The sequence below is a fragment of the Panthera uncia genome, chromosome C2 (assembly GCF_023721935.1).
Source record: "Panthera uncia isolate 11264 chromosome C2, Puncia_PCG_1.0, whole genome shotgun sequence".
In the NCBI taxonomy this organism is placed as follows: domain Eukaryota; kingdom Metazoa; phylum Chordata; class Mammalia; order Carnivora; family Felidae; genus Panthera; species Panthera uncia.
In genome coordinates this window covers 81,610,910-81,636,064 of record NC_064810.1, presented here as the reverse complement: position 1 = coordinate 81,636,064, position 25,155 = coordinate 81,610,910, and the positions used below count along the sequence as shown (strand labels likewise).

General features: G+C 38.1%; 1 protein-coding gene across 7 annotated transcripts in view; it reads left to right on the top strand.

The window, feature by feature from the left end:
- Positions 1 to 301: 301 nt before the first annotated feature.
- The window catches only part of KLHL24 (kelch like family member 24), a 38,877-nt gene continuing 14,023 nt past the window's right edge, over positions 302 to 25,155 (top strand). Inside the window, exons 1-3 of one of the 7 annotated variants that reach the window (XM_049628500.1) lie at positions 303 to 390; positions 7,320 to 9,509; positions 16,739 to 17,719. In XM_049628500.1, coding sequence (XP_049484457.1) covers positions 16,800 to 17,719 — 920 coding nt within the window. In that variant the 5' untranslated portion in view covers positions 303 to 390; positions 7,320 to 9,509; positions 16,739 to 16,799. Of the gene's footprint in view, positions 391 to 5,490; positions 9,510 to 16,738; positions 20,576 to 25,155 lie in introns of those variants that run through there. The other 6 variants (XM_049628501.1, XM_049628499.1, XM_049628504.1 and 3 more) reach the window with 6 other exon arrangements.

Here is a 25,155-nt window from a genome sequence, read left to right as displayed (position 1 = left end):
CTCCTAACACGGATGGATTTCCTTAACCCGTTTCTACCTAAAACAAAGTATTTCCGAATTAGCACCCTTAGATTGCTAATTGGGTCTCCTCACATTTGGCACCGACACCCCCCCCCCCCCATAGCGGGAAACCCTAGTGGCCCGGAAGGCGCCCCAGGAGTGGGAACTACATATCCCAGGGTGCCCCAGGGCGGGGGGCACCCACTCGGATTGGCCAGGAGTCGGTGACGCTCAGTGTTTTGGCCCGGACGGTCACATGTTTCCTTTGTTGTGAGCTACAGCAGACACTGGTGGCTGGAGGGGGACGCCGGCGCTGGGGAGAGCGCTGCGCCGCGGGCCGCTGAGGGAACGCAGGGGCCGCCGCTGTCCGTTTCCAGCCTTCGCCGAGAGGTACCAGGGTTGACAGCTCCGGACTAGCCGAAAGGCGACGAACCGGCCAGAGCCGGGAGCGGAGGGGCGGCCGAGGTCGCGACCACTGGGGTGTCTGCAGAAGGAAGCCAGCGTTGGCCGGCGTCTCGGAGCCAGACGTGGGGCCTGAGGGGAGATTGAGGCTGGTACTGCAGGGCCTCTGTCTGGGGTGCAGCGTCTCCAGGGCACCCTGGGGGGGGGGGGGATTGGTCTTCAATCCCGGCACTGTAACGGCAGCCCTGAAGGGAGGGCACCTCCGCCTCCTGGCACTACCCTCCCGGAACCGCGGCGCTGCTGGCGCGCCCCGCCGGGGGCGGGTTGGGAGGAGCATGGCCGCCGGGGCTGGGGGTAGCAGGTGCGGGTCACCCCTTCGCCTCGAGGGCAGGAGCAGCTGGCGGACAGGGCTGGGCAGATGGGCCCCGCATGTTGCCGATGGGCTTTGAACGAGGCGCTGCTCTTTTTCAATCGAAAGAAGCACTGAGAATGAGAAGGTCTCAAGTCAAGTCTTTTCGTTTGGTGGGGGCCACCGTTGGTCCTGTTGGGGAGGACTGACGGGGTCAAGGTGGGTCCCAGGGCAACGGGCCAGAGAAGCCCCATTAAAGCGGTTACGAAATGTGCTCGGCACTGTCACCTGACCGTTACCCCCGCCCCCACCCCCACCCCCCGCGAGCCTTTGTTTACCACGGATGGCGGCTGAGCCAGCGCCGGGAACCCAGCCCTGGAGCGACTGTCCCCGGGGAGTCGGGGCGGGCGGGGGCGCCGGCGTTCAGCCCGCGGAGTCCCCGCCTAACCTCCCCACCTTCCTACCAGTCCAGGACTCGGTTTCTTAATTTGGTTCCTAATGTCCCCGCCCCCCAAGTTCTGGACACTTGGGGCTCTTGACTGTTATCACAGCTGGGATTGGGCGCCGGCGGCTGCCTGCAGGCGGGACGACTGGGCGAGTTCCGAGTGTTTATTGGCGGTTGTCCTGTCGTTGTGCCCAAGCAGCTCTTCCCCGCCCCCTTGAAGGTGATCTGGAGGACGCGCGGGAGCGCGCGCTCTCGGCTTCGGCGCTCCTGCGGCCCTTTTGGAGCTAGCGGCGCGCGTTCCCGCGCGGAAGGACTGGAGCGAGAGACCCAGCCCTGTCACGACTGTCCCTCGGTGACCGCCGCAGCTTCTGCCAGAGCCTTAGGCAGTTCTGGGACTGCAGAGGACGGCAGCGCGGGCGCCCTTGGAGGACCGGAAAATTAGCCCTATTTAACTAGTGTCGCCTTATTACCGAGATGGTGGGAAGGAAATCCTTATGTGAATTTGTGCTTGCTGATTCTGTAAACAACGTATGAGTAGCTAAATAAGGACCATAACGCCATATTTTAGGATGCCTCACTCACCCCTGAGGCAGTGACTGTTCACAGTTGATTTTAGTGATTAATCACTTGCTTTCAAGCAGCTTTTTAAAAATTACTTTTTAGGCTTTTTAGGTCCACCAGCCGAGCTTGATTTCTATTAGGAATGTAAAATAGATTTAAAATCTACCCGGTATCGACTAAGATTAAAATTAGAATTCTACTTAAAATAAATAAATAAATGATAGCTTAGGGATATCGTTCTAAAAGTTAAGCGCCTTGTATACCCCGGTTTAGATTGTTTTCCTTGTTTAGAGGACTGTGGCACACTCCTATATTTATCTCCATTGTAATTAAAAATTTTGAATGAATTACAAATATGTTGTTTTAAAATTGTAAATTTAGGGGCGCCCGGGTGGCTCAGTGGATTAAGCCTCTGACTTTTGAGTTTGGCTCAGGTCATGATCTCATGGTTGGAGAGATCTAGCCCTCCTTGGGAGGGACGCCACGGAGCCTGCTTTGGACCCTTTCTCTCTCTCCCTCTTTCTCTGCCCCCCCCCCCAATAAACATTAAAAAGTGTAAATTAAGATGACAATAATAAAATCTCCAAGAACAATCACGTTAGCCACAGTGTATTATAGATGTGGTTTGCTTAATTTCATGAATAGGGTACTTGAGTTTTATCATGTTTTCTTTTCCTGTAAATTTATAGGAATTCACCCAAGAATAATGCATTTCTATAGGAGGTAAATTGAGTTCCCTGGCTGAAGCAGAAATTGAATATGAACAGTTCTCATTTGTTACGCATTCTTAATATATTTTTAAAATTCAAGTGGAGATGACTATACCAGAAGGGCAGCTTCTGAAATCCCACACTCCTCATCACTTGTGCATTGAGGGCATTTAACGTATCTAAGTACAAAATGCAATCTTTAAATCAGCATTCAAAAGCTTGCATATCTAGACAAAGCCTGTGACTCATATCTGAACATAAAAAAGAAATATTCTGAGTTAGGGCTATAAGCTTTAATTTAAACTTTCTTGACTTCTGTTCAAGTTGCTAAAACCTTAATCCTTTTTCAGAAAACTTTCTTTTAACTTCCTTGTTTTTCTGCCATTTCATTAAAACCCAAAGGTCAAGCCTATGACAAATAAATACTATTAAGTGACTGCAGTTATTTTTGTATATACTTTTACCTAGAAATTTGGGACATCCTTTTTCAGTAAATATTTAGGTATGGACTGTATACTGAAAAATGTAAATAAAATAGCCTCATAAGTGTATCCATATAAATATATGAAAAATACGTTTTGTATGATTCTGATTGTGTTGTGATTAAAACAAAATGTGGCCACCTGACAACTATTGACATTTTAAAACCCTTATTCTTTATCCTGTTAAAAACAATACCTGGGGTTCATGGGTGGCTCAGTCAGTTAAGTGTCTGACTCTTGCTTTTAGCTCGGGTCATGATCTCATGGTTCATGAGTTAGACACCCCCCCCCCCCCCATAGAGCTCTGTGCTGACAGCAGGAGACCTGCTTGGGATTCTCTCTCTCTCTCTCTCTCTCTCTCTCTCTCTACCCCTCCCCTACTCTCATGCTCTCTCTCAAAGTAAATAAAGTTAAAAATAAACAAAAAACACAATAGCTGAACTAACTTTAATTGATGGGTTTGTCACTGTAAATTCATCACCCAAGGGCTTATAATTTTTCAGCATTTGGCACATCCTAAAGTCTAGCAACTTGATGTTTAAAAGTGATTAGGCTTTGTACTCAATAGTTTCTAAAACTTATTCTGTAAATAATTTGTGTCACCACTAAGGTAAATAAAAGTCACTAACTTACAAGTACTTTTATACACAGAGAAGTTGCTTGAAATACTGGATCTCAAACCTGTTTGAGTGGCAGAGCAGCAGGTAGGGTCCTTGCAGATTTAATTTGATTTTAAAATAAAATCATGCATTAAATACCTAAAAGAAACATGTTAGCATAAAACCAAATGACATTAAGTTTACATGTTAAGTCTAGTGAGAAGCATGAGTAGGCTCAATAAGGCAGCTTGATAGCCGGTGTGATTTTACATATATATATATACGTATGCGTATATATATATACATATATAAGTATATGTATGCATACGTATATATATATATACGCATACGTATATATATATATACACATATATACACATATACATATTTATATATGTATATATATACACCTACGTATATATATATAAACTGGAACTCATGAACTGTGAGATCATGACCTGAGTCAAAGTTGGACACTTAAAGGCCTGAGCCACCCAGGCACCCTAGGTGTGATGTTTGATAATTAGCATTTTTTTTTTTCCTTTGTGGGTTGGGAAATATTAGTAACCAAAAGTTTCAAGGCAAGGGAGAAAAACACTGAATGGAGAAATCTGATTTTTTTGTTCTGTGATTTGAGAGAAGAGGGTATTCTTTTTTAATTATAGAACTATATTGTCAAGTCTGACACATTAAGCACTGCTAAAGTTTTCATCATTAGATACCTCTTACTTTTTTTCTCTCATTAATCAAAGTCAGAACATATTGACCATTTGAATTCTAGTCAACAAGGGATAATCCCTAATTGCTATAAACCTAGAGAAAGAAATTTAAGTGTTAGTTGGTTTCTGGTGTCTTATGGTGGGTAAATATGTTCTTGGTGGTTCCATTAAGAAATTAGAAATGCTAGGGGTACCTGGGTGTCTCAGTTGGTTAGGCTTCAGCTCTTGATTTTGACTCATGTCATGATCTCATGATTTCTGTGTTCAAGCCCTGCATCGGGCTCTGAACTGATGGCACGGAGCCTGCTTAAGATTCTCTTTCTCTCTCCCTCTCTCTCTGCCCCTCTCCCACTTGCATGCACTCTCTCTCTCTCAAAATAAATAAATAAACTTTAAGGGGCGCATGTGTGGCTCAGTCAATTAAGCGTCTGACGCTTGATTTTGGCTCAGGACGTGATCTCACAGTTTTGGAGTTTGAGGCCTGTGTGGGGCTCTGTACTGGATGTACAGCCTGCTTGGGGTTCTTTCTCTCTTCCTGTCTCTCTCAAATAAATACACTTTAACAAATAAATAAATAAATAAACTTTAAAAGAATAAAAAAGAAATTAGAAATGTTGAAAATAATATATTGTTTATTTACTATTTCTTGAATTATTTTTCATTCAGTTATGTAAAATAAACCCTTTATCCTCCTTTCAGAGGAAAAAAAAAGAAAGAAAAAATAATATTTTTAAGACTGGGCTTTAAATACTGGATTTGTAAAACTTGGTTTAGGAACCACTCACTGCTCCAAGAGTAAAGCTTTAAATTAAAATTTCAAGAGTGTAAATTTATAGTTTTTAACAAGTCATTAAATAGAATGGTTCAAATAAATAAGCTTTTAAGAAAATAGGGTGAAAATATTTGAAATTTATAAAAAGTATACGGTTGGTTTTTTTTAAGTTTATTTATTTGGAGAGAAAGAGAGGGAGAGCACACAGGAGTGGGGGGTGGGCAGAGAGAGAGAGAGATAGAGAGAGTCCCAGGCAGACCCAAAGCCACAAACAGGGAGATCATGACCTGAGCAAAAATCAAGAGTCTGACACTTAGCTGACTGAGCCACCTAGGTGTCCCTCTAGTCATTTTTAAATAATGGATTTACTATGTTGCACTTTTCTGGCTTTCCTTCTTTTTTTTTTTTTTTTTAATAATTTTTTATTTTTAAATTTACATCCAAGTTAGTATATAGTGCAACAATAATTTCAGGAGTAGATTCCTTAATGCCCCTTATCCATTTAGCCTATCCCCCTCCAACAACCCTGTTTGTTCTCTATATTTAAGAGTCTTTTATGTTTTGTGCCCCTCCCTGTTTTTGTATTATTTTTGTTTTGCTTCCCTTATGTTCATCTGTTTTGTATCTTAAAGTCCTCATATAAGTGAAGTCATATGATATTTGTCTTTCTCTGACTAATCTTGCTTAGCATAATACCCTCTAGTTCCATCCACGTAGTTGCATATGGCAAGATTTCATTCTTTTTGATTGCCGAGTAATACTCCATTGTATGTATATACCACATCTTTATCCATCCATCCACTGATGGACATTTGGGCTCTTTCCATACTTTGGTTATTGTTGATAGTTCTGCTATAAACATTGGGGTGCATGTGCCCCTTCAAAACAGCACACCTGTATCCCTTGGATAAATACTTAGTAGTGCAATTGCAGGGTCCTAGGATAGTTCTATTTTTAATTTTTTAGGAACTTTCATACTGTTTTCCAGAGTGGCTGCACCAGTTTGCATTCCCACCAGCAGTGCAAAAGAGATCCTCTTTCTCCACATCCTCGCCAACATCTGTGGTTGCCTGAGTTGTTAATGTTAGCCATTCTGACAGGTGTGAGGTGGTAGTTCATTGTGGCTTTGATTTGTATTTCCCTGATGATGAGTGATGTTGAGCATTTTTTTCAGGTGTCAGTTGGCTATCTGGATGTCTTCTTTGGAGAAGTGTCTATTCATGTCTTGCCCATTTCTTCACTGGATTATTTGTTTTTTGGGTGTTGAATTTGATAAGTTCTCTATAGATTTTGGATACTAATCCTATATCTGATATGTCGTTTGCAAATATCTTCTCCCATTACATCGGTTGCCTTTTAGTTTTGCTGATTGTTTCCTTCGCTGTTCAGAAGCTTTTTATTTTTGCTTTTGTTTCCCTTGCCTCCAGAGCTGTATTGAGTAAGAAGTTGCCATGGCGAAGGTCAAAGAGGTTTTTGCGGGGCGCCTGGGTGGCGCAGTCGGTTAAGCGTCTGACTTCAGCCAGGTCACGATCTCGTGGTCCATGAGTTCGAGCCCCGCGTCAGGCTCTGGGCTGATGGCTCGGAGCCTGGAGCCTGTTTCTGATTCTGTGTCTCCCTCTCTCTCTGCCCCTCCCCTGTTCATGCTCTGTCTCTCTCTGTCCCCAAAATAAATAAAAAACGTTGAAAAAAAAAAAAAACATTTTAAAGAGGTTTTTGCCTGCTTTCTCCTCGAGGATTTTGATGGCTTCCTGTGTTACATTTAGGTCTTCCATCCATTTTGAGTTTATTTTTGTGTATGGTGTAAGAAAGTGGTCCAGGTTCATTCTTCTGCATGTGGCTGTCCAGTTTTCCCAGCACCACTTGCTGAAGAGACTGTCTTTATTCCATTGGATATTCTTTCCTGCTTTGCCAAGGATTAGTTGGCCATACGTTTGTGGGTCCATTTTTGGGTTCTCTATTCTGTTCCATTGATCTGAGTGTTTGTTTTTGTGCTAAGCTTTCCTTCTTTGGATTTACTTTGTAACTTTATATATCTTTAAAGATAAACCTCTTCTTTTTAGTCTTCTGGTTGTCTCTGCTGTGTTTTTCTTCACTCAAAGTTAAATTTGAGAAAATGGAGTAGTGTAGAGCATAGTATGTGGCAAGTCAGTACTGCTAGTTGTAGAGACCACATTAGTGAAAATATTGGTTTCCTTTACTATTTGGTATTTATTAGTCTTTAAAGCTCCTCATTAATCCACACTATCTTTAAGACTGATAGTAATTTCTTTCTTTGTATAGGATTCCTGAATTCTAAAGGAAAATTAAGCTTGGTTGCAGCATAGCTACAGTGTAGATCAACTGTGATATTGTAGCTCCTCTCGACTTTACATTGGCCTCCTCTGTCCCTTGCCCTTACTTATTAGGGTGGTAAGTATTACTTTAAAACTCTGCTCAAAATGCCCTAGTGAATTGCCTTGTGATTCTACTCCTTAAGGTAATAATTGTAGACCAGATCAGTCATGAGAAAAATCTATTCCAATTTGTACCTGTGTTTTCTGCTGGTGAAACACTGAAAATTTGAATCTATTTTAATGTTAGTCTTAGAGTTCTTTTTTGTTGTTGTTTTAATTAATTAATTAGTTAATTAAAGTAATCTCTACACCCAATGTGGAGTTCAAATTCACAACCCCGAGATCCAGAGTCACATGCTGTACTGACTGAGCCAGCCAGGGACCACAACCCTGCAGAGTCTTAAACTGGATCTCAATTCAGTATTTGCAACTCAAGTGCCAGACAGAGAGTAAGCGCTCAGAAACCTTTCTCCATTTGACCCAAATCCCAACATTGGCTCAGGATCTTATTGTCCATTGGGAAGAAACACTTAACTTAGCTAGGATTAATGATCCCCTAATTTGACCAAGTTGAAATATTTTTTACCAAGGGTACATACAAGTTAGACTAACTTCTGGGAGTAAGGAAACTTCAAAATAACATTCACTTCACAATCACAACATAATCAGGTATGTGTGTGTGTGTGTGTGTGTGTGTGTATAAATCAACAGTCCATTTCTTCATTTTCATGATCAACTTTTGTTATTTGCCTAAAGTTGTTAAGACTTTACAAGTTCTGTTTGTAGATACCTGGGCAAGACACCAGAACCACTTGTGTTTAAATAATATTGCTATTCCATGCACAGTTCAAGGTTCTAGTATTTTCTCTTAAGAGAAAATTCCTCTCCTCCCTCACTTCCACAAAAAAAAAAAAAAAAAAAAAAAAGAATTGTGCTGAATTAGTTGGTTTCCACAGGTACTAAGTTTATAAGGTTTAACAAAGCAGAAAAAATATGTATTTCTGTATTAAAAGATTTTAAAATAATTATTTGAGTTTCTATATGGATAATCTAGATAACTAAGGATTAAAAACTAAAATTTTTTTCCTGAATTACCAGAAATTTTCTGATTTTCTCAAATTGATGCCATAGTTTTATATTACATAATGACTAAACTGTCAATTTTTGGGTTTTTAAAAAAATTTTTTTAATGTTAATTTATCTTAGAGACAGGGAGACAGAGCACAAGGGGGGGAGGGGCAGAGAGCGAGGGAGACACAGAATCCGAAGCAGGCTCCAGGCTCCGAGCTGTCAGCACAGAGCCTGACACGGGGCTCAAACTCATGAACCTTGAAATCATGACCTGAGCTGAAGTCAGATACTCAACTGACTAAGCCATTCAGGTACCCCTAAACTGTCAATTTTTCTAATACTGATAGACCAACTCTATTATTTACTGGCCCCAAACTCAGATGAAACATCAATTACCAGACAGTCTTCAAATATCCCTTGCAGAATTATCACAGGATATATATTTTTGTCATCTCAGTGCCACCAGTTAGCTTGCTGTTGACACAAATATTTGTTTACTCATCTTTCAAGAAACTTTACTCCAAGATAATATTGTCAAGTAAGGAAGCTGATAAATAAGGAAACTAATGCAGATGTAAAATAGCACAAAATTATTAATTTGTTTTAGGGAATTGTTATTCAGTAATGACTTTCTATGCAAAACTTTTAAACTGTGCGAAAGTCAGAAACTGAAATCTAAAACTGTTTCAATATATTTTTTTAAAATTTTTTTTAATGTTTTATTTATTCTTGAGAGAGAGAGAGAGAGACAGAGCATGAGCGAGGGAGGGGCAGAGAGAGAGCGGGACACAGAATCCGAAACAGGCTCCAGGCTCTGAGCTGTCAGCACAGAGCCCAACACAGGGCTCGAACCCACAAGCGGTGAGATCATGACCTGAGCCCAAGTCGGATGTTCAACCAACTGAGCCACCCAGGCACCCCTCAATATATTTGTAAATAATGCCAACTATGCATGATGTGATTAGTATCTTATTTATAAATTGCTGTTCTCTGTTTATTTTAGGTGTGGAAATTAAAATAACACAAGTATTTTTACCGGGGCTTTGATCAAGCAAATGCTCAAAAGGTATTATATTTATAGTATTTATAAACTCCTAAACATTGCTATTAGATAATCTAAACCATTTTTCTTTCTTTAACCAGGGACTACTTGGGCCAATCAGAGTAATGGGGAACAAATTATATCTAGTCTCAAGATCAAAGGAAGACAGTGTCACAGTCATTTCTGTTAACAAATATTTATCTACTTGTTTCAGCTCCTCCTTGATATCCTTAGCCCCTCTTCTAATTTTTCTCTAGTCTTACAAATACTAAAATAAGTTATCTCCCCTCATGTTTCTGTGACATAGGCCAAAAACATAATTTTAAATCTACCTAGCAATCAGGAGCTAGGTCTACAACATGCATGAGTTCTACAGTTGGAAATAAAACCCTAAAGTACCTTTAGTTATTTTTCTTTTTAAGTTTATTTATTTATTTTGAGAGAGTGTGAGAGAGTGAGCAGGGGAGGAGCAGGGAGAGAAGAAGTGAGAGAGAATCCTAAGCAGGCTCTGCATCACCAGCATGAAACCCAACATGGGACTTGAACTTATGAACCCTGAGATCGGGACCTGAGCTGAAACCAAGAGTTGGGCTCTTAACCGACTAAGCCACCCAAGTGCCCCAATGCTAGAGTACCTTTAACCAGAAGAATCTTTATGTTAAGAAAAGTCTCTCAAGTGTAGCATCAGGAATAAAGATCCTGAAGAAATGAGGGAGAGAAAGAAAGGGATCTAGCTTTTCTAGACAAATCATGTGACTCTGGCAGTCAGTTGCTGACTTGACAGTCTGATCACCCTTGTATTCACTACCTTTATCTAGATAAAACTTCCTGTCATTATATTCCTTTGGAACAAACATCTTCCCCTCTTATTTTATCTAGAGATGCTTATTTTTTTTCTAATGTTTATTTTTGAGAAAGAAAGCATGTGAGCTGGGGAGGGACAGGGGGGTGGGGGTGGGGCAGAAGATCCAAAGCAGGCTCCGCCCCAACAGCAGTGAGCCCCACGTGGGGCTCGAACTCACTAACCGTGAGATCATGACCTGAGCAGAAGTCAGACGCTCAACTGACTGAGCCGCCCAGGTGCCCTGCAATGCTTATTTAGTTGCTTGCTCTTTCCTGAAAGGAATGATGATGCTTTGATATTTGCTCAGTTTTTAGAATTAAATCTGTAATTTATGTTTTGTTTGCTTGATTGTGTATGAATTCATTTATTATATCACTTATTATAAATCTTGAACCTATAGTAGATACTCTACTTTGAGATGTGATTAAACGTAACTTTACATTTTTAACCATTACTAGTTAAAATAAAACACTTTGTGTAAAATGGGAAAACAAAAGCTGTTGAAGCATACCTGGAAGCCCGAAAGATTCACTTTGAAATGCATCTCAGGGGCGCCTGGGTGGCGCAGTCGGTTAAGCGTCCGACTTCAGCCAGGTCACGATCTCGCGGTCCGTGAGTTCGAGCCCCGCGTCAGGCTCTGGGCTGATGGCTCGGAGCCTGGAGCCTGTTTCCGATTCTGTGTCTCCCTCTCTCTCTGCCCCTCCCCCGTTCATGCTCTGTCTCTCTCTCTCCCAAAAAAAAATAAATAAAAAAAAAAAAAAAAAAAAAAGTTGAAATGCATCTCATATTTCTAAGACCCCTGTGTAAATTATTTACCCTGTCATCAATAGGAAGAATTTATATTTTGTGTTGTGCAGACTGGTTAATGGGAGACTTTCTCAGAAAGTCTAGAGAAAGTGAAGATGTGCAAAAAGCCAGGCCAAAGCTTCTTGGAAGCAAACAGCTCAGATCTATGAGATAGTCTCTCTTAAATACAAAGCAGTAAACAAGTATCTTTTTGCTGCTGAATACTTTGTAATAGCAGGTGATTTTATAGCTGTTCTAATACGGGATTTTCAGTTTTACCTTGGGTGAAAGCAGTGGAAGACCTCTTGTCAGTCAACAGTCAAGGAACCAGCTATAAGAATAAGAGGCAGAAAATAGCATAAGAAAACAAACCCTTCTTAACTCCTGTAACATCAGCCTTATATTAATACTTAACTCACTCAATCTACTATCCCTAAATTTATCAGATACAGATACCAGTTAACAAATACCAGATACAATATGATTACTAGATACAGAAAACAGAGTATCTTTTCATTTTTCTTACTTGTCCCTTTTAGCCAGAAGGAAATTCTTAGTTCTTACAGTGTGTTATTTTGTTTTGCATTTTGTTTGCATTCTGTTGCATTGTTTTTGTATTCATTTAAAGATTGAGAGAACAAAAATGTAGAACACAAAAGGCATAAAGTCCAAGATTTTTGTTGTCGCTGATGCCAGTCCTTATATCACCAGTCAAAAACAATAGTTTGTGAATTTTTTGAATCTGAAATGCAATAAGAATTTAAACTAAGTAAGCAAATTTATAGACAAATTTTTGATTTGGGAAGCTTTAACTTGGTAAAGCATTAAGATTAAAATAAGTTATATTCCATATCGTATTTATGTTTATCATAATTGAATGGTTATCACTTGTGATATTACATGCTTTGAACTTTTTTCAATTTCAACAACAAAAAGTTGGCATTCAGGCACAGTAGTGATCTCTCATCTATGGGAGATAGGTTTCTGTGTATTGAACCAATACTGAGATAACTTCAGATTAAAAGCATATTCGAGATATGTGCTACTGTCCATTTGGAAGTGACTATATGTATTATAAGTGAATTTTTCAACTTTAACCCATGTATATGTACATGGGTTCGTGGATGGCACACACATGCGTGGGCAGCCATAACCCAAGAAGTTGTGTGACCTGCAGGGAGGCAAACGTGAACTCTCTAGTCAGGAAAGTCTCAAAAGAGATAGAAGAAACCTCTCCCTGTTTTTTTGGTTCTTGATTATACATTTTAAAACTGATAATAAAATATTTTAAGCCTATGTAATTTTATTCATTTAGGTATTAGAATTAACAAAATGAAGATTTTATTCTTAGGCAAATCTGTTACCTGAAACCTCCAAAGCATAATGAGATTTCAGTTCAAAAGCTAGCTTTCTTGGACTATAACATGTGGGTAAACTAATATTCTCTCAAATTTAAGAAAAGCTAATTTTACTGACTAAATATCTGGTATTTGACATTGCTCCAAAAACCAGTTAGTCATAAACATTCTCTCAGGTTTATTTTTACTTGTTTATTTAAGTAGGCCTTCTAGGGGTGCCTGGGTGGCTTGGTCGGTTAAGCGTCCGACTTCAGCTCAGGTCATGATCTTACGGTCCGTGAGTTCGAGCCCCGTGTCGGGCGCCTGTTTCAGATTCTGTGTCTCCCTCTCTCTCTGCTCCTTCCCTGTTCATGCTCTGTCTCTCTCTGTCTCAAAAATAAATAAACGTTAAAAAAAAAATTTTTTTTTTTTAAAGTAGGCCTTCTACATCAGTTTCTATGGCTATAACTGTTTCATTACATTACAAACTTTGTTACACAGAAAATAAATTGCATGTATATTTGAATACTTAAAATTTTGTTTGTTTGTTTGTTTTTTAACTTAGAAGTGAGGGTAAAGTTTATCCCTATCAGTCTTTCACTTACTTTGTAAAAAGCTCTTGCCTATTTAGAAAAATCTGTCTCAATCCTGTATATAAAGTCCTAAGGCTATGAAACAACTTTTTGCTAATTGTAATAACAACCTCATAGGGTTGTTAGGAGGATTACATTAAATCTGTATGAAGAATTTAGAAAGTGCCAGGCACATGGCAAGCAGTTTAAAAAAAAGATTAGTGTTGTTGTTCTGTTTTCTTTTTTAATGCATACAAAGAAATATAGCTCCTGTGGTATTGTCAAACCAGTTAATAGACCATTATTACACAGGTTTGGCTCTTACTTGTTCCTACAGCCTAACCTGATAGAGTTCCAAGAACTTCCTCAGTTTTTGCCAGAATTCTTAGAGGGGACCAAAATGGTCCTTCTTCAGTTGTTTTATGACTTTTAAAATCCACACAATCTACATGAACACAGCATGGATTTCCCTATCAGCTTACTGCCTCTGAATCCCCACCTGCTGATCCCAAATGAAAATAGTTACTCACATCTTTATTCCATTTGACTGATAAAATTGCTTGAATTTTTTCTGACTTTCCCTGCAAAATTGGGAGATGAAGAGAGGAGTGTTTTGAAAAGATTCTGTACTTGGGGCGCCTGGGTGGCTCAGTTGGTTAAGCGTCCGACTTCGGCTCAGGTCATGATCTCACGGTCCGTGAGTTCGAGCCCCGCGTCGGGCTCTGTGCTGACAGCTCAGAGCCTGGGGCCCCTTTCAGATTCTGTGTCTCCCTCTCTCTCTGCCCCTCCCCTGTTCATGCTCTGTCTATCTCTGTCTCAAAAATAAACGTTAAAAAAAAAAAATTTAAAAAAAAAAAAAGAAAGAAAAGATTCTGTACATGCAAACGTTTAGGTGTCCTTCAAATGTTGTTACAACCAGGTACTTTTTCCTAACAATCAGAATAGCCTGGCATACATCTGCCCAGGGAAAACTCTATCATCTGGACTTCAGGAAGATTAAATGCTAATTTATATGAAGAGGTAAAAAACATTCCCATTGTAAGTGGGAACTGTGCTATCTGTACCAGTGTGGCATCATATTGCCTATGCTCCCTTATTATTTATCTTTGTGTGAATATGTGTTGTCTCAACTATATTTAAAATAAAAACTTCAACAGCAATATCTAGTAATACCTTTAGATCTTTGAAAACCATAGGTGTAGCACAGTATCCTGACAAAGGTGGGCACACAGTATTTGTTGATGATAATAGACATGGAACTGACAGAATTAAATAAACTCAGTGAGCGAGTTGATGAAAGTTGGAAGCATCTAGTGAATATTGTAACTAGGATATGTGGGTCATTAGAGTGATGGAGAAAAGAAAGCAAATAGAATAAGAATATGAAAAAGAATGGAATAGGTGAGTTGCTTCTTGATTTTGATATTTCATATTTTCTTGGTTATGTCACATGATTTTAAAAATGGGGTACAATTTAATACGTGATGGGGTATATAAAATACAGTCCTAAATTAAGATTGTTAAATCTCAAGTCTCGACTTTATTTGTGGCTTGTGAATGTAGGATGGCATTTCATTTTGGGGGTTATCTCTGATGTTCTTAGGCCTTCTTTATGATGCCATAGTTAGGTCTGGATGTCTGACTGTTGAAATATTTCAGAAATAAGCTGGGACCATTAGAAGGAATTCTGTATGATGGGGTGCCTGGGTGGCTCATTCAGTTGAGCGTCTGCATCTTGATTTAGGCTCAGATCATGATCCCAGGGTCGAGGTATTGAGTCCTATGTCAGGCTCCATGCTGAGTGAGTAGCCTGCCTAGGATTCTTTCTCTCTCTCTCTCTCTCTCTCTCTCTCTCTCTCTCTCTCTGTCTCCCTGTCTCTCTCCCTCTCTCCCTCGCGCTCTCTCTCTCTCTCTCTCTCCCCCCCCCCCCCCGCTCCCTCCCTCTGCCCCTCCCCTCCACTTGAGCCTGCTCTCTCTCAAAAAAAAAAGAAAAAAAAGAAGAAAAAGAATTCTGTATGAGATTATGAGGGCATGGGAATAGTTGAGAGTTATTCTGAGTGCTCTTAGGCCAATTACAAATACATTTTGGATCACATATTAACTTATGGAGATGTGAAAAAAAGTAGCAGTAGAAGAACCACCTTAAAAATCAAAATTTAAAAGAATTGATAGCTACAGCCCCCTGCCTCAATCCATCCATTAGTTTACCTATTCATAGTCATTTCTGAGAGAAGTTTAGGGATGTTTCTTACTAGCAAAAGAGAGAAGGGCATAGATACATGTGTTTTAAAAATCTGAAAACAGGGGTTCCTGGGTGGCTCAGTTGGTTAAGCATCTGACTTCAGCTCAGGTCATGATCTCACAGTCCGTGAGTTCGAGCCCTGCGTCAGGCTCTGCGCTGACAGCTCAGAGCCTGGAGCCTGCTTCAGATTCTGTGTCTCCCTCTCTCTCTGCCCCTCCCCTGCTCATGCTCTGTCTCTCTTTGTCTGAAAAATAAATAAAAACATTAAAAAAATAAAAAATAAAATATAAAAATCTGAAAACAAAATACTACATATTTATAGTTGAAATTGGGGGAAATAGAAAAAAACAGAAGATAAATAAATTGCTTACCATTTTTGGCATATGTGTCTCCTTTTTTCTTTCCCTGAGACCACTGATACATAATTTTTTTCTGTTTTTTAGCATATATTTTATGATCTGCTTTCCACATACTACCTAATAAATACTTGCCCGTATTGTTAAATAGTCTACATAATTTTATTTTTTAAAGTTTTTTAGGTTTACTTATTTATTTTGAGAGAGAGAGAGAACACATGCAAGTGGAGGAGGAGCAGAGAGTGAGGATCCCAAGCAGGCTCTGTATTGTCAGTGCAGAGCCCCGCACAGGGCTCAAACCCACAAACTGTGAGGTCATGAGCAGAGCCCAAACCAAGAATCAGACACTCAGCTGACTGAGCCACCCAGGCATCCCTAGTCTACATAATTTTAAATGGCTGCGTAGACTGTCTTCCATCCTTAAGATGTACTGTGGTTTAACTAATCTCCTATTGTAGGACATTTAGATTGTTTTAAGTATTTTCTATTAATACATCATTGAACATCCCTGTAAATAAATCTTTCCACATATTCCTGATTATTTCTTTAGAACAGATTGCTAGAAAGGGACTTGATGGTCAGACAGTTTCCTTTTTTTTTTCTTTTAAGTAATCTCTACACCCAATGTGGTACTTGAACTTACAACCCTGAGACCCAGAGTTGCATGCTCTACCACCTTACCAGCCAGATGCCCCAGTATACATCTTTTTAAAGGCCATTGGCAGATACAGCTGAATTCCCCTCTAGCAATACTATATATTAAGATAATAAAACATTTATATTAGGATTCTGAATGTAGTCCAATTCTTTGTCTTGCAGCATTCCTTCTTAACTCTACAGTAAGTAGATGGAACCCATCTGTGTAATAGGGGAGACAGAGGTTATTAGTAATTCACAAACTGCATAATACTTTTAGAGGGGATGGGTTTAAGGAATACTATTGCAAATTGTACCCATAATGCAAATTTTTATTTAGCAATTTTAATTGAAATGAGATCATACTCTATGTCCTGTATAAGATATATCATGTGATTTTGTCGTAGTGTTTACATCAAAATGAAACTATGTGGAGTGCTGTTTATATATTGAAATGTTTTCATTTTTTTTTACTTGTAGCCATATAAAGAAGATACTTAACAGTCATTTCTCAACAATTATATAGTCAACTGATGTAACAATGGTACTAATATTGGGACGAAGACTAAACAGAGAGGATCTTGGGGTGCGTGATTCCCCAGCTACTAAACGTAAAGTTTTTGAAATGGACCCTAAATCTCTGACAGGCCGTGAGTTTTTTGACTTCTCTTCAGGATCATCCCATGCTGAAAACATACTCCAGATATTCAATGAATTCCGAGACAGCCGCTTATTCACAGATGTTATCATTTGTGTGGAAGGCAAAGAATTTCCTTGCCATAGAGCTGTTCTCTCAGCCTGCAGTAGCTATTTCAGAGCTATGTTTTGTAACGACCACAGAGAAAGCAGAGAAATGTTGGTTGAGATTAATGGTATTTTAGCTGAAGCCATGGAATGTTTTTTGCAGTATGTTTATACTGGAAAAGTAAAGATCACTACAGAGAATGTACAATATCTCTTTGAAACATCAAGCCTCTTTCAGATTAGTGTTCTCCGTGATGCATGTGCCAAGTTCTTAGAGGAGCAACTTGATCCTTGTAACTGCTTAGGAATCCAGCGCTTTGCTGATACGCATTCCCTCAAAACACTCTTCACAAAATGCAAGAATTTTGCATTACAGACTTTTGAGGATGTGTCCCAGCATGAAGAATTTCTTGAGCTTGATAAAGATGAACTTATTGATTATATTTGTAGTGATGAACTTGTTATTGGTAAAGAGGAGATGGTTTTTGAAGCCGTCATGCGTTGGGTCTATCGTGCTGTTGATCTGAGAAGACCACTGTTACATGAGCTCCTGACACACGTGAGACTCCCTCTGTTGCATCCCAACTACTTTGTCCAAACAGTTGAGGTGGACCAATTGATCCAGAATTCTCCTGAGTGTTATCAGTTGTTGCATGAAGCAAGACGGTACCACATACTTGGGAATGAAATGATGTCCCCAAGGACTAGGCCACGCAGGTGAGAAAACTGTTTGTGAATGAACTACAACATAATCAACACAAGTTTTTATTTGTTTAATATTTTTAAACCTCCTGAGTGAAATCTCAGTTAGTCATTTTATGTATTGTCTACATGTAGCTTTATATGATTTAAGATTTGTTATGGATTATGTAAATAATTAAAATGCCCCCCTCCCCCCAAAAATAAAATAAAATGTCTCTGCCAGTGAAGGCTAGATTCAACAGTAACATTTTTTTGTTATTGTTCTGAGCTATGAAAGAGTATGGCAAAGGGTCTTTACAACTCTGCACATCTCAATATATTTCTACTTATTTCTCTTAACATTTATAGGATCCCAGATCATTTCACTTTTCTTTCCAGAGGGCCTTTGGATATAAAGTAGACTAAAGACTTTGGTAGACTGTCTTGGATTGCCTCTACATATAAAAAACAACCGACCAATTTACAGACTCCCTTTTTTCCAAACAGACAACTTGAAATATAATTGTGAAGTAAATAAGCTGCTATATATTGAGTGGATTCTTAGATGTAAAACCCATGTTTCAGATCTCTTCTTATTGCCATGGTTACTATATTTAATGTCAATCTCAATTTTTAAATTTTTTTCTGAATATAAAAATTGTATCATCAGAGAGAATTTAGAAATTTATGTTTGGAGGTGGGAATTCAATTCAGTATTATATTTGTATCATCTTACAATGTGTATTTATAAAGCACATATAGATTTTAATTCATAAACTATAGAAAAATAATATCCATGCTTTAATAATTGAAGGAATAATACTAAATGTGCCAAACTGTGAATAAGCAAGAAACAGCTATTGTGAGAAATATTACAGTAAAAAGTGTTTCTAATATCTTTCTAACAAAGCTAATTTTTTTTAATTGTGGTAAAAAAAAGCATATAACATAAGTTTATCTTCTTAACAATTTTTAAGTGTACTACTCAGTAGTGTTAAATATATTCACATTGTTGTGAAACTGGTGTTTATTTTTATTTTCACATAGCGTCTCCACTTTTCCTATAAATTTACTAGAGCATAGCTCTTAAATCAAATTTTTAGACTTGATTTTGATTATTATTGTTTTATATGTGATTAAAATTCAGCAGATTAGGAGATAGCATGTCTTTAAAATCTACACTAGTTTGGATATAGTAAGATTTAATCTCTTTCCTCATATGTAAAATGAGAATGATGATTTAAATAGTACTTAGTTAACTATTAAGTGCAATAACTCTTAAGGTACTCATCATCAGAAGTGGTGTGCAGAAGTACTTAAAAATTATTAGCTATTATTATTTATGTAGTATAGTATAGGTCTGACCCACTTTAAGAAAACTCCCAGTCTGAACTTTTTTGGATACAGTATTGGGTAATTAAAACTACAAAAAAATAATGTAATATTTCTTTGTATTAGAGTTAGAGTGCACTTTTTTCTTCAAAGTCAACTGAGTTTCATGAAAAGTAATTGCTTTATAAGAAAGAAATATAAAATATTTTACTCAGTTTTTTAACAAAGGACAAGAACATACAATTTTATTATATAATATACTGATTTTTTTAAGCTGTTATTTTATTTAAGGACTGTTATGAAACTTGGGCTGAGCTTAAAAATGTAAAAGACCAAGGTTCTTCAATGTATTAATTAAGAACACTGGGGATGCCTGGGTGGCTCAGCCAGTTAAGCACCAACTCTTGATTTTGGCTCAGGTCATGATCTTACGGTTCATGGGATCAATCCTCACGTCAGGCTCTGAGCTAATAGTGCAGAACCTGCTTGGGATTCTTTCTCTCCCTCTCTCTCTGCCCTCTCCTGCTTGTGCTCACTCTCTCTCCCAAAATAAATAAATAAACATTAAAAAAAAAAAAAAAAAAACACTGAACAGCTTTGGGACTGTTCTAGAACTTTTCCGGATACACAGTATCCCTCCAAGGGGAAAATCATGTGTTTTCTTTTAGAGAGAAAGAGAGAGTGCACGGAGGAGAGGAGCAGAGGGAGAGAGAGAGAATCTCAAGGAGATTCCACACTCAGCATGGAGCCCTACATGGGGCTTGATCCCACGACCCTGGTATCATGACCTGAACTGAAATCAGGAGTTAGATGCTCAACCAACTGAGCCACCCATGTACCCCCAAATTGTGTATTTTTCTAAACAGAATGCCCTTATAGCAGAGAGAACGGTTTTGGGTCACATAGGGTTAATAATACCTTTCCTGCATATCTCCTATATACGCATAAGATTAGAATTAGGGACCAAGGAATATATGTTGTAAAATCAAACCAAGTTATTTTATTATTAACATTATAAAAATATGACATAAATGAAATCAGATTGCAGCCTAAGGATAATTAAGCTTAGAATACAAATAGATAATTTTCCAATTCACTTAATTATTTGATTTGTAAAAATGTATTTTACATCCAATTTTTAAGGGAATCAATCCATTTCATACAGTGAAATAATCTGTATAAGGTTGTAATGTCATCTTTATTTAAGGGAAGAGTAGGAAAAACCAAACTGTAGTTACATTGAATTTACAGAATATTGTAAATGTAATAGAAGATATTTATTTTATGTAGGCATTACATGAGGAATATAAAGAGAAATGCTTTATTTTACAACTCTACCATCACCTCCTGTTCTTTATATTCTTTCACTTATCTGTTACTGCATATTAGTACCAATCACTAGGAATTTCATTATCTGAACAATGTGTATTGTTTGTACAGGTTCTCATCTTTCTGAGAAACTCCAAACTTCTTTGAAAGAGGAGTGATGTCTCCACTTCAAGTACAGTTCACTCCTCTGACTTCTGCTCCAGTCCCTCTACTGAAACTCCTCTCAATCAGGTCATTACTGACCTTCTATTTGTTATTTGTTAGCTTCTTTGCAGTCTTTATTCACCTTGATCTCTCACTAGGATTTGACATTATCAATTGTTTTACTTTTTCTTGATGCTCTCTCCTCCACAAGCTTCTGAAACACTATTTTCCTTATGGTCTTCTTCTCCAGCTGCTCTTTTCCAATTTGATGGTTCTATGTCTTATCTTTGAAATGTTGATCATCCCCTTGGTTCACACCTGTCTGTCTTGCCTTATATTACATCTTCCCAGATTATCTCATCTATTCTCTTCATTTTACTTACCATATATGCTATTGACACTCAAACCTATATCTCCAGCCCAGACTTCTCTCTTTTATTCATGCATTCATTCAGCCAATTTTAAAAAAATTATTTGTTTATTTTTACTTCAGGATGCATCTTTAAAACAATAACATAGGCGTACCATGGTGGCTCAGTCAGTGAGCATCTAACTTCAGCTCAGGTCATGAGCTGAAATATTTTGTTAATTTTTTTAATGTTTATTTATATTTTGAGAGAGAGAGAGAGAGCGTGTGCAACAGCACGATAGGGGAGGGGCAGAGAGAAAGGGAGACACAGAATGTGGAGCAGAATCTCCAGGCTCTGAGCTGTCAGCACAGATCTGACATGGAGCTTCAACCCATGAACCGTGAGATCATGACCTGAGCCAAAGTCAGATGCTTAACTGACTGAGCCACCCAGGCGCCCCAATAATAATTCTTTCATATTAACTAATACCCAGTCCATATCCATATTTCCCCAATCCTTAAACTGTTCCATAATGAACCTTGATCCAGTCAAAGACCACTCGTTGCATGTAGTTATTTCCACCAAGTCTTTTATTCTAGAACAGTTTTTCATAATTTTAACTTGTTGATGGGCAAGTTGCCCAGGAGAATATTGCATCTTCTGTATTAGGTTGCTTCCTTATGGTGTTACTTAGTTGAATTTAGCTATGTTTACTGGAAACTGGAAGTTAGCTCTACAAGCTCCAGCTTGATGGAGACAAAGTTAAATATTTTTGGCTAGAATTCATCCTAGGTAATGTGTATATATTGTATGGCATTACATTAAGAGACATAGTATATCTGGTCGTCCCACCTTTAGTGATGCAAAAGTTAACTCTGGATTAGGGTGATGACAGTCTGTTCCTACCACTGTACAGTTAGGTTATAGTCCTCACATCAGCCAGTATTTCTTCAATGCTTATCCTGTGCCAAGTATTCTGTGGAGCTCAATCCATACTGGATATTCTAACTATATATACCCACGTGTCTCTCAAATGAGAGAGAAAACCCCAACATACATTATATTGAAAACAGTATGATAGGGTTACTTAGAAAGAAAGTATGGGCCAATCTAAGAGCATGTAAATTCTGATAATCTGTACTACCAGTTGTAAAGCCCTGGTAGAAAAAACAATAGAGACCAATCATAGGAATAAAGCTTAGGAATAGTTGTCTTTTTATTAATATATATTATGTAACTTTAAATCTCTGTACTAATAATACATAATACTGTTTTTTAATAAACAAGTGCAAGCATCATTATGTGTTCAGAATACTGGCTTCAGAATCAGGCTTAGTCTAAGATCTGGCTGTGTACGAACAGTTAATTCCATGACTTTAGGCAAAGCATTTTCACTTCTCTATCAGTTTCCTCTTGTCTAAAATAAGCCTAATGCCACTTTGTAATATTGCGAGGATTGGAAATACCATATGAAAAGTGTATACGCTCGTATTTGACACAAAAATACACAATAAAAGTTTTTACTTGTTTTATGAATAATAAAAATGCATTACAAATTTGTGCTATACTTTTACAGAATAGGAAATATTGTTTGAGAGACAGAAATGCTTAATGTGGTTTATTTTAAGCATAGTTTGTTCATGTCTATGGAAAAATTTGATGCTCTTTGTCACATTCCATTGAAGAATAGAGATAGCTAAGATTTAATAAGCTTATCATTTTGAGTTTGGAATCAGTTTTAAGTATTTTTCTAATAATTGTCTATCTTGCCTAATAATCAGTTAACTATATAATGAAAATTATGTGCATAAGGAAGACAAGGTTCAAGTTCCTGTTGGAAACCAATGAGTAGACAAAGATATGATTAAGATTTTGGGCAGGGGGTGGTGGTGCCTGGGTAGCTCAGTCGGTTAAGCAGCCAACTCTTGATTTTGGCATAGGTCATGGTCTCACAGTCATGAGATTGGCCCCACATCCAGCTCTGTGCTGAGGGTGGAGTCTGTTTGGGATTCTCTCTCTTCCTCTCTCTCTGCCCCTCCCCCACTCTCACTATCTCTGTCTCTCTCAAAATAAATACATAAATCTTTTAATTTGTTTGTTTGTTTGTTTTTAAGAAATAGTATTTTCGGGACATCTGGGTGGCTCAGTCGGTTGGGCATCCAACTCTTGATTTTGGCTCAGGTCATGATCCCAGGGTAGTGGGATCGGGCCCTGCATCAGGCACCATGCTGAGCATGGAGTTTATCTCTCTTTCTCACTCTCTGCCTCTCTCCCCCACTTGTGCTCTCTCTCTCTCTCTCTCTCTCTCACAGAAAAAAAAAAAAAAAAGAGTATTTTAAAATTCAGTGTTTTCAATTTTTTCCACTCCGTCTTAAGAATAATAATCTGTTATACTATAGTATGCATAGTTTACCATTTTTCTCCATGTTAGTTTCTTTATTTTTAACTCAAACATTTTTACATAAAAGTATACATGTAAGTCTCCCTCTACCTGACCCTTGATATATCAATTCTCCCCAAAGGATACCTGTTGCCAGTTTTTTGAACTCTTTAGAAATATACTTTGCATATAGAAGTGGGCATGTGAATATATGCGCACATACCTGCCTACTTTTTTTTTATACACTCCACTCTGCACCTTGTTTTTATCACTTATAAGTATCTTGGAGATTATTCTATATCAGCACATATAGATCTTTAAGTCAGTCTGTTTAGAGTATTCTCTTACTATGGACAGGTCACTAAGTGGGAAGGTTTTCAAAGGCTGTTTGGGCAAGCATGGAATCCAAACAAAGGGAGTTAGTAGATCTTTAGAATCAGAATCCTCTCAGCTAGTATAGCTTGAGCAAGTCTCCACAACCACAAAAATATTCTTACCAAAGAACCAGTAATGTTCAAGTTAGCTAACCTAAGATTCTTTTTCCCTTAGAAGTAACTTGAATGAGCACAGGAAATGTTTGCCTCTGTGATTATTATACTTTTTCATTCATTTACTTGTTGCTTCTATAACTGACCAAACCCCTCTTTTGATATGTAGGGTTTTTTTTAGATATATTAATACATTGAGTTTAGTAAGTGTCATACCTTATGGACTAAAGAACCATGTAGTCTCATATCTCTATTTTAGTTAATTATTTTGTTTGGTGGAGCAGTTTTCAGATATTTTTGAATCTCGGAATATAGATTCATCCTATAGTATCATCTTGAATGCCTTTTTGTTCTAGTTGCCATCATCAGCTGGAGTAACTTATTTCCATTAAGGCTATCATCTCCCCACCATAGATAAAAGTTTTCCAAGCTCAAGAAATAAAAATAACTTCTATTGGGTTAACAGTCTCTATAATGAGAACACTAGACCTGTCTCTAAGTTAAAAGCCATTTGGTTGCAAATAAGACCTTCCATACAGGCAAAATTACTAGTTTATTGATCCTTTCAAATAAAAACACATTCCAGTACACCCAAAATGATCCTTTATTTAGTGGGACTAATTGTTTTTTTGTGTTTTGTTTTTTTTTTTTTTTTAGTGGGACTAATTGTTTTGACCATTAGCTTTTTGTGCTCTTTTCTCTTGTCCCAAGGTACAAAAACATACAATATATGTTTATTAGGCGAAGAAGTCTTGAAAAAGGCAAGCAACATTAAGCAAAGAGAAACTATAAAACAAATAAAATGTTATAGGAAAAGTGTAAAGCACAATTCTATAATATAATAATAGTTGTATTGATTTTACATTAAAATAATTGGGAGTGGTTGGACCCCAATGACAGTATTTAGCAACTTTTGTTTTGATCAATCAATAAATAAGGCTTTGGGGCGCCTGGGTGGCTCAGTCGGTTAAGCGTCCGACTTTGGCTCAGGTCACGATCTTGCGGTATGTGAGTTCGAGCCCCACGTCGGGCTCTGTGCTGACTGCTCAGAGCCTGGAGCCTGTTTCAGATTCTGTGTCTCCCTCTCTCTCTGACCCTCCCCTGTTCATGTTCTGTCTCTCTCTGTCTCAAAAATAAATAAACGTTAAAAAAAAATTTAAAAAAAATAAATAAAAATAAATAAGGCTTTGAGGAATATCACATGGATTTGTTTTAGAGGTATTTTAAGTGTAATTTTGGGAAATGATACTTTTATGGAAAGAAAGAAGTTAATAGTTATACTACGTATCTGGTGTTATTCTCTTTACTTTTAATAGTTTTGTGTTGGAATTACTCATTTTGGAATACTTTAATAGTCTCATTTTGGAATTATTTGGAAAATAGTATTGATAATATTTCCATCTTTCCAATAATATTTTACTATGTACTAGATTAGGGTTATATGATTTG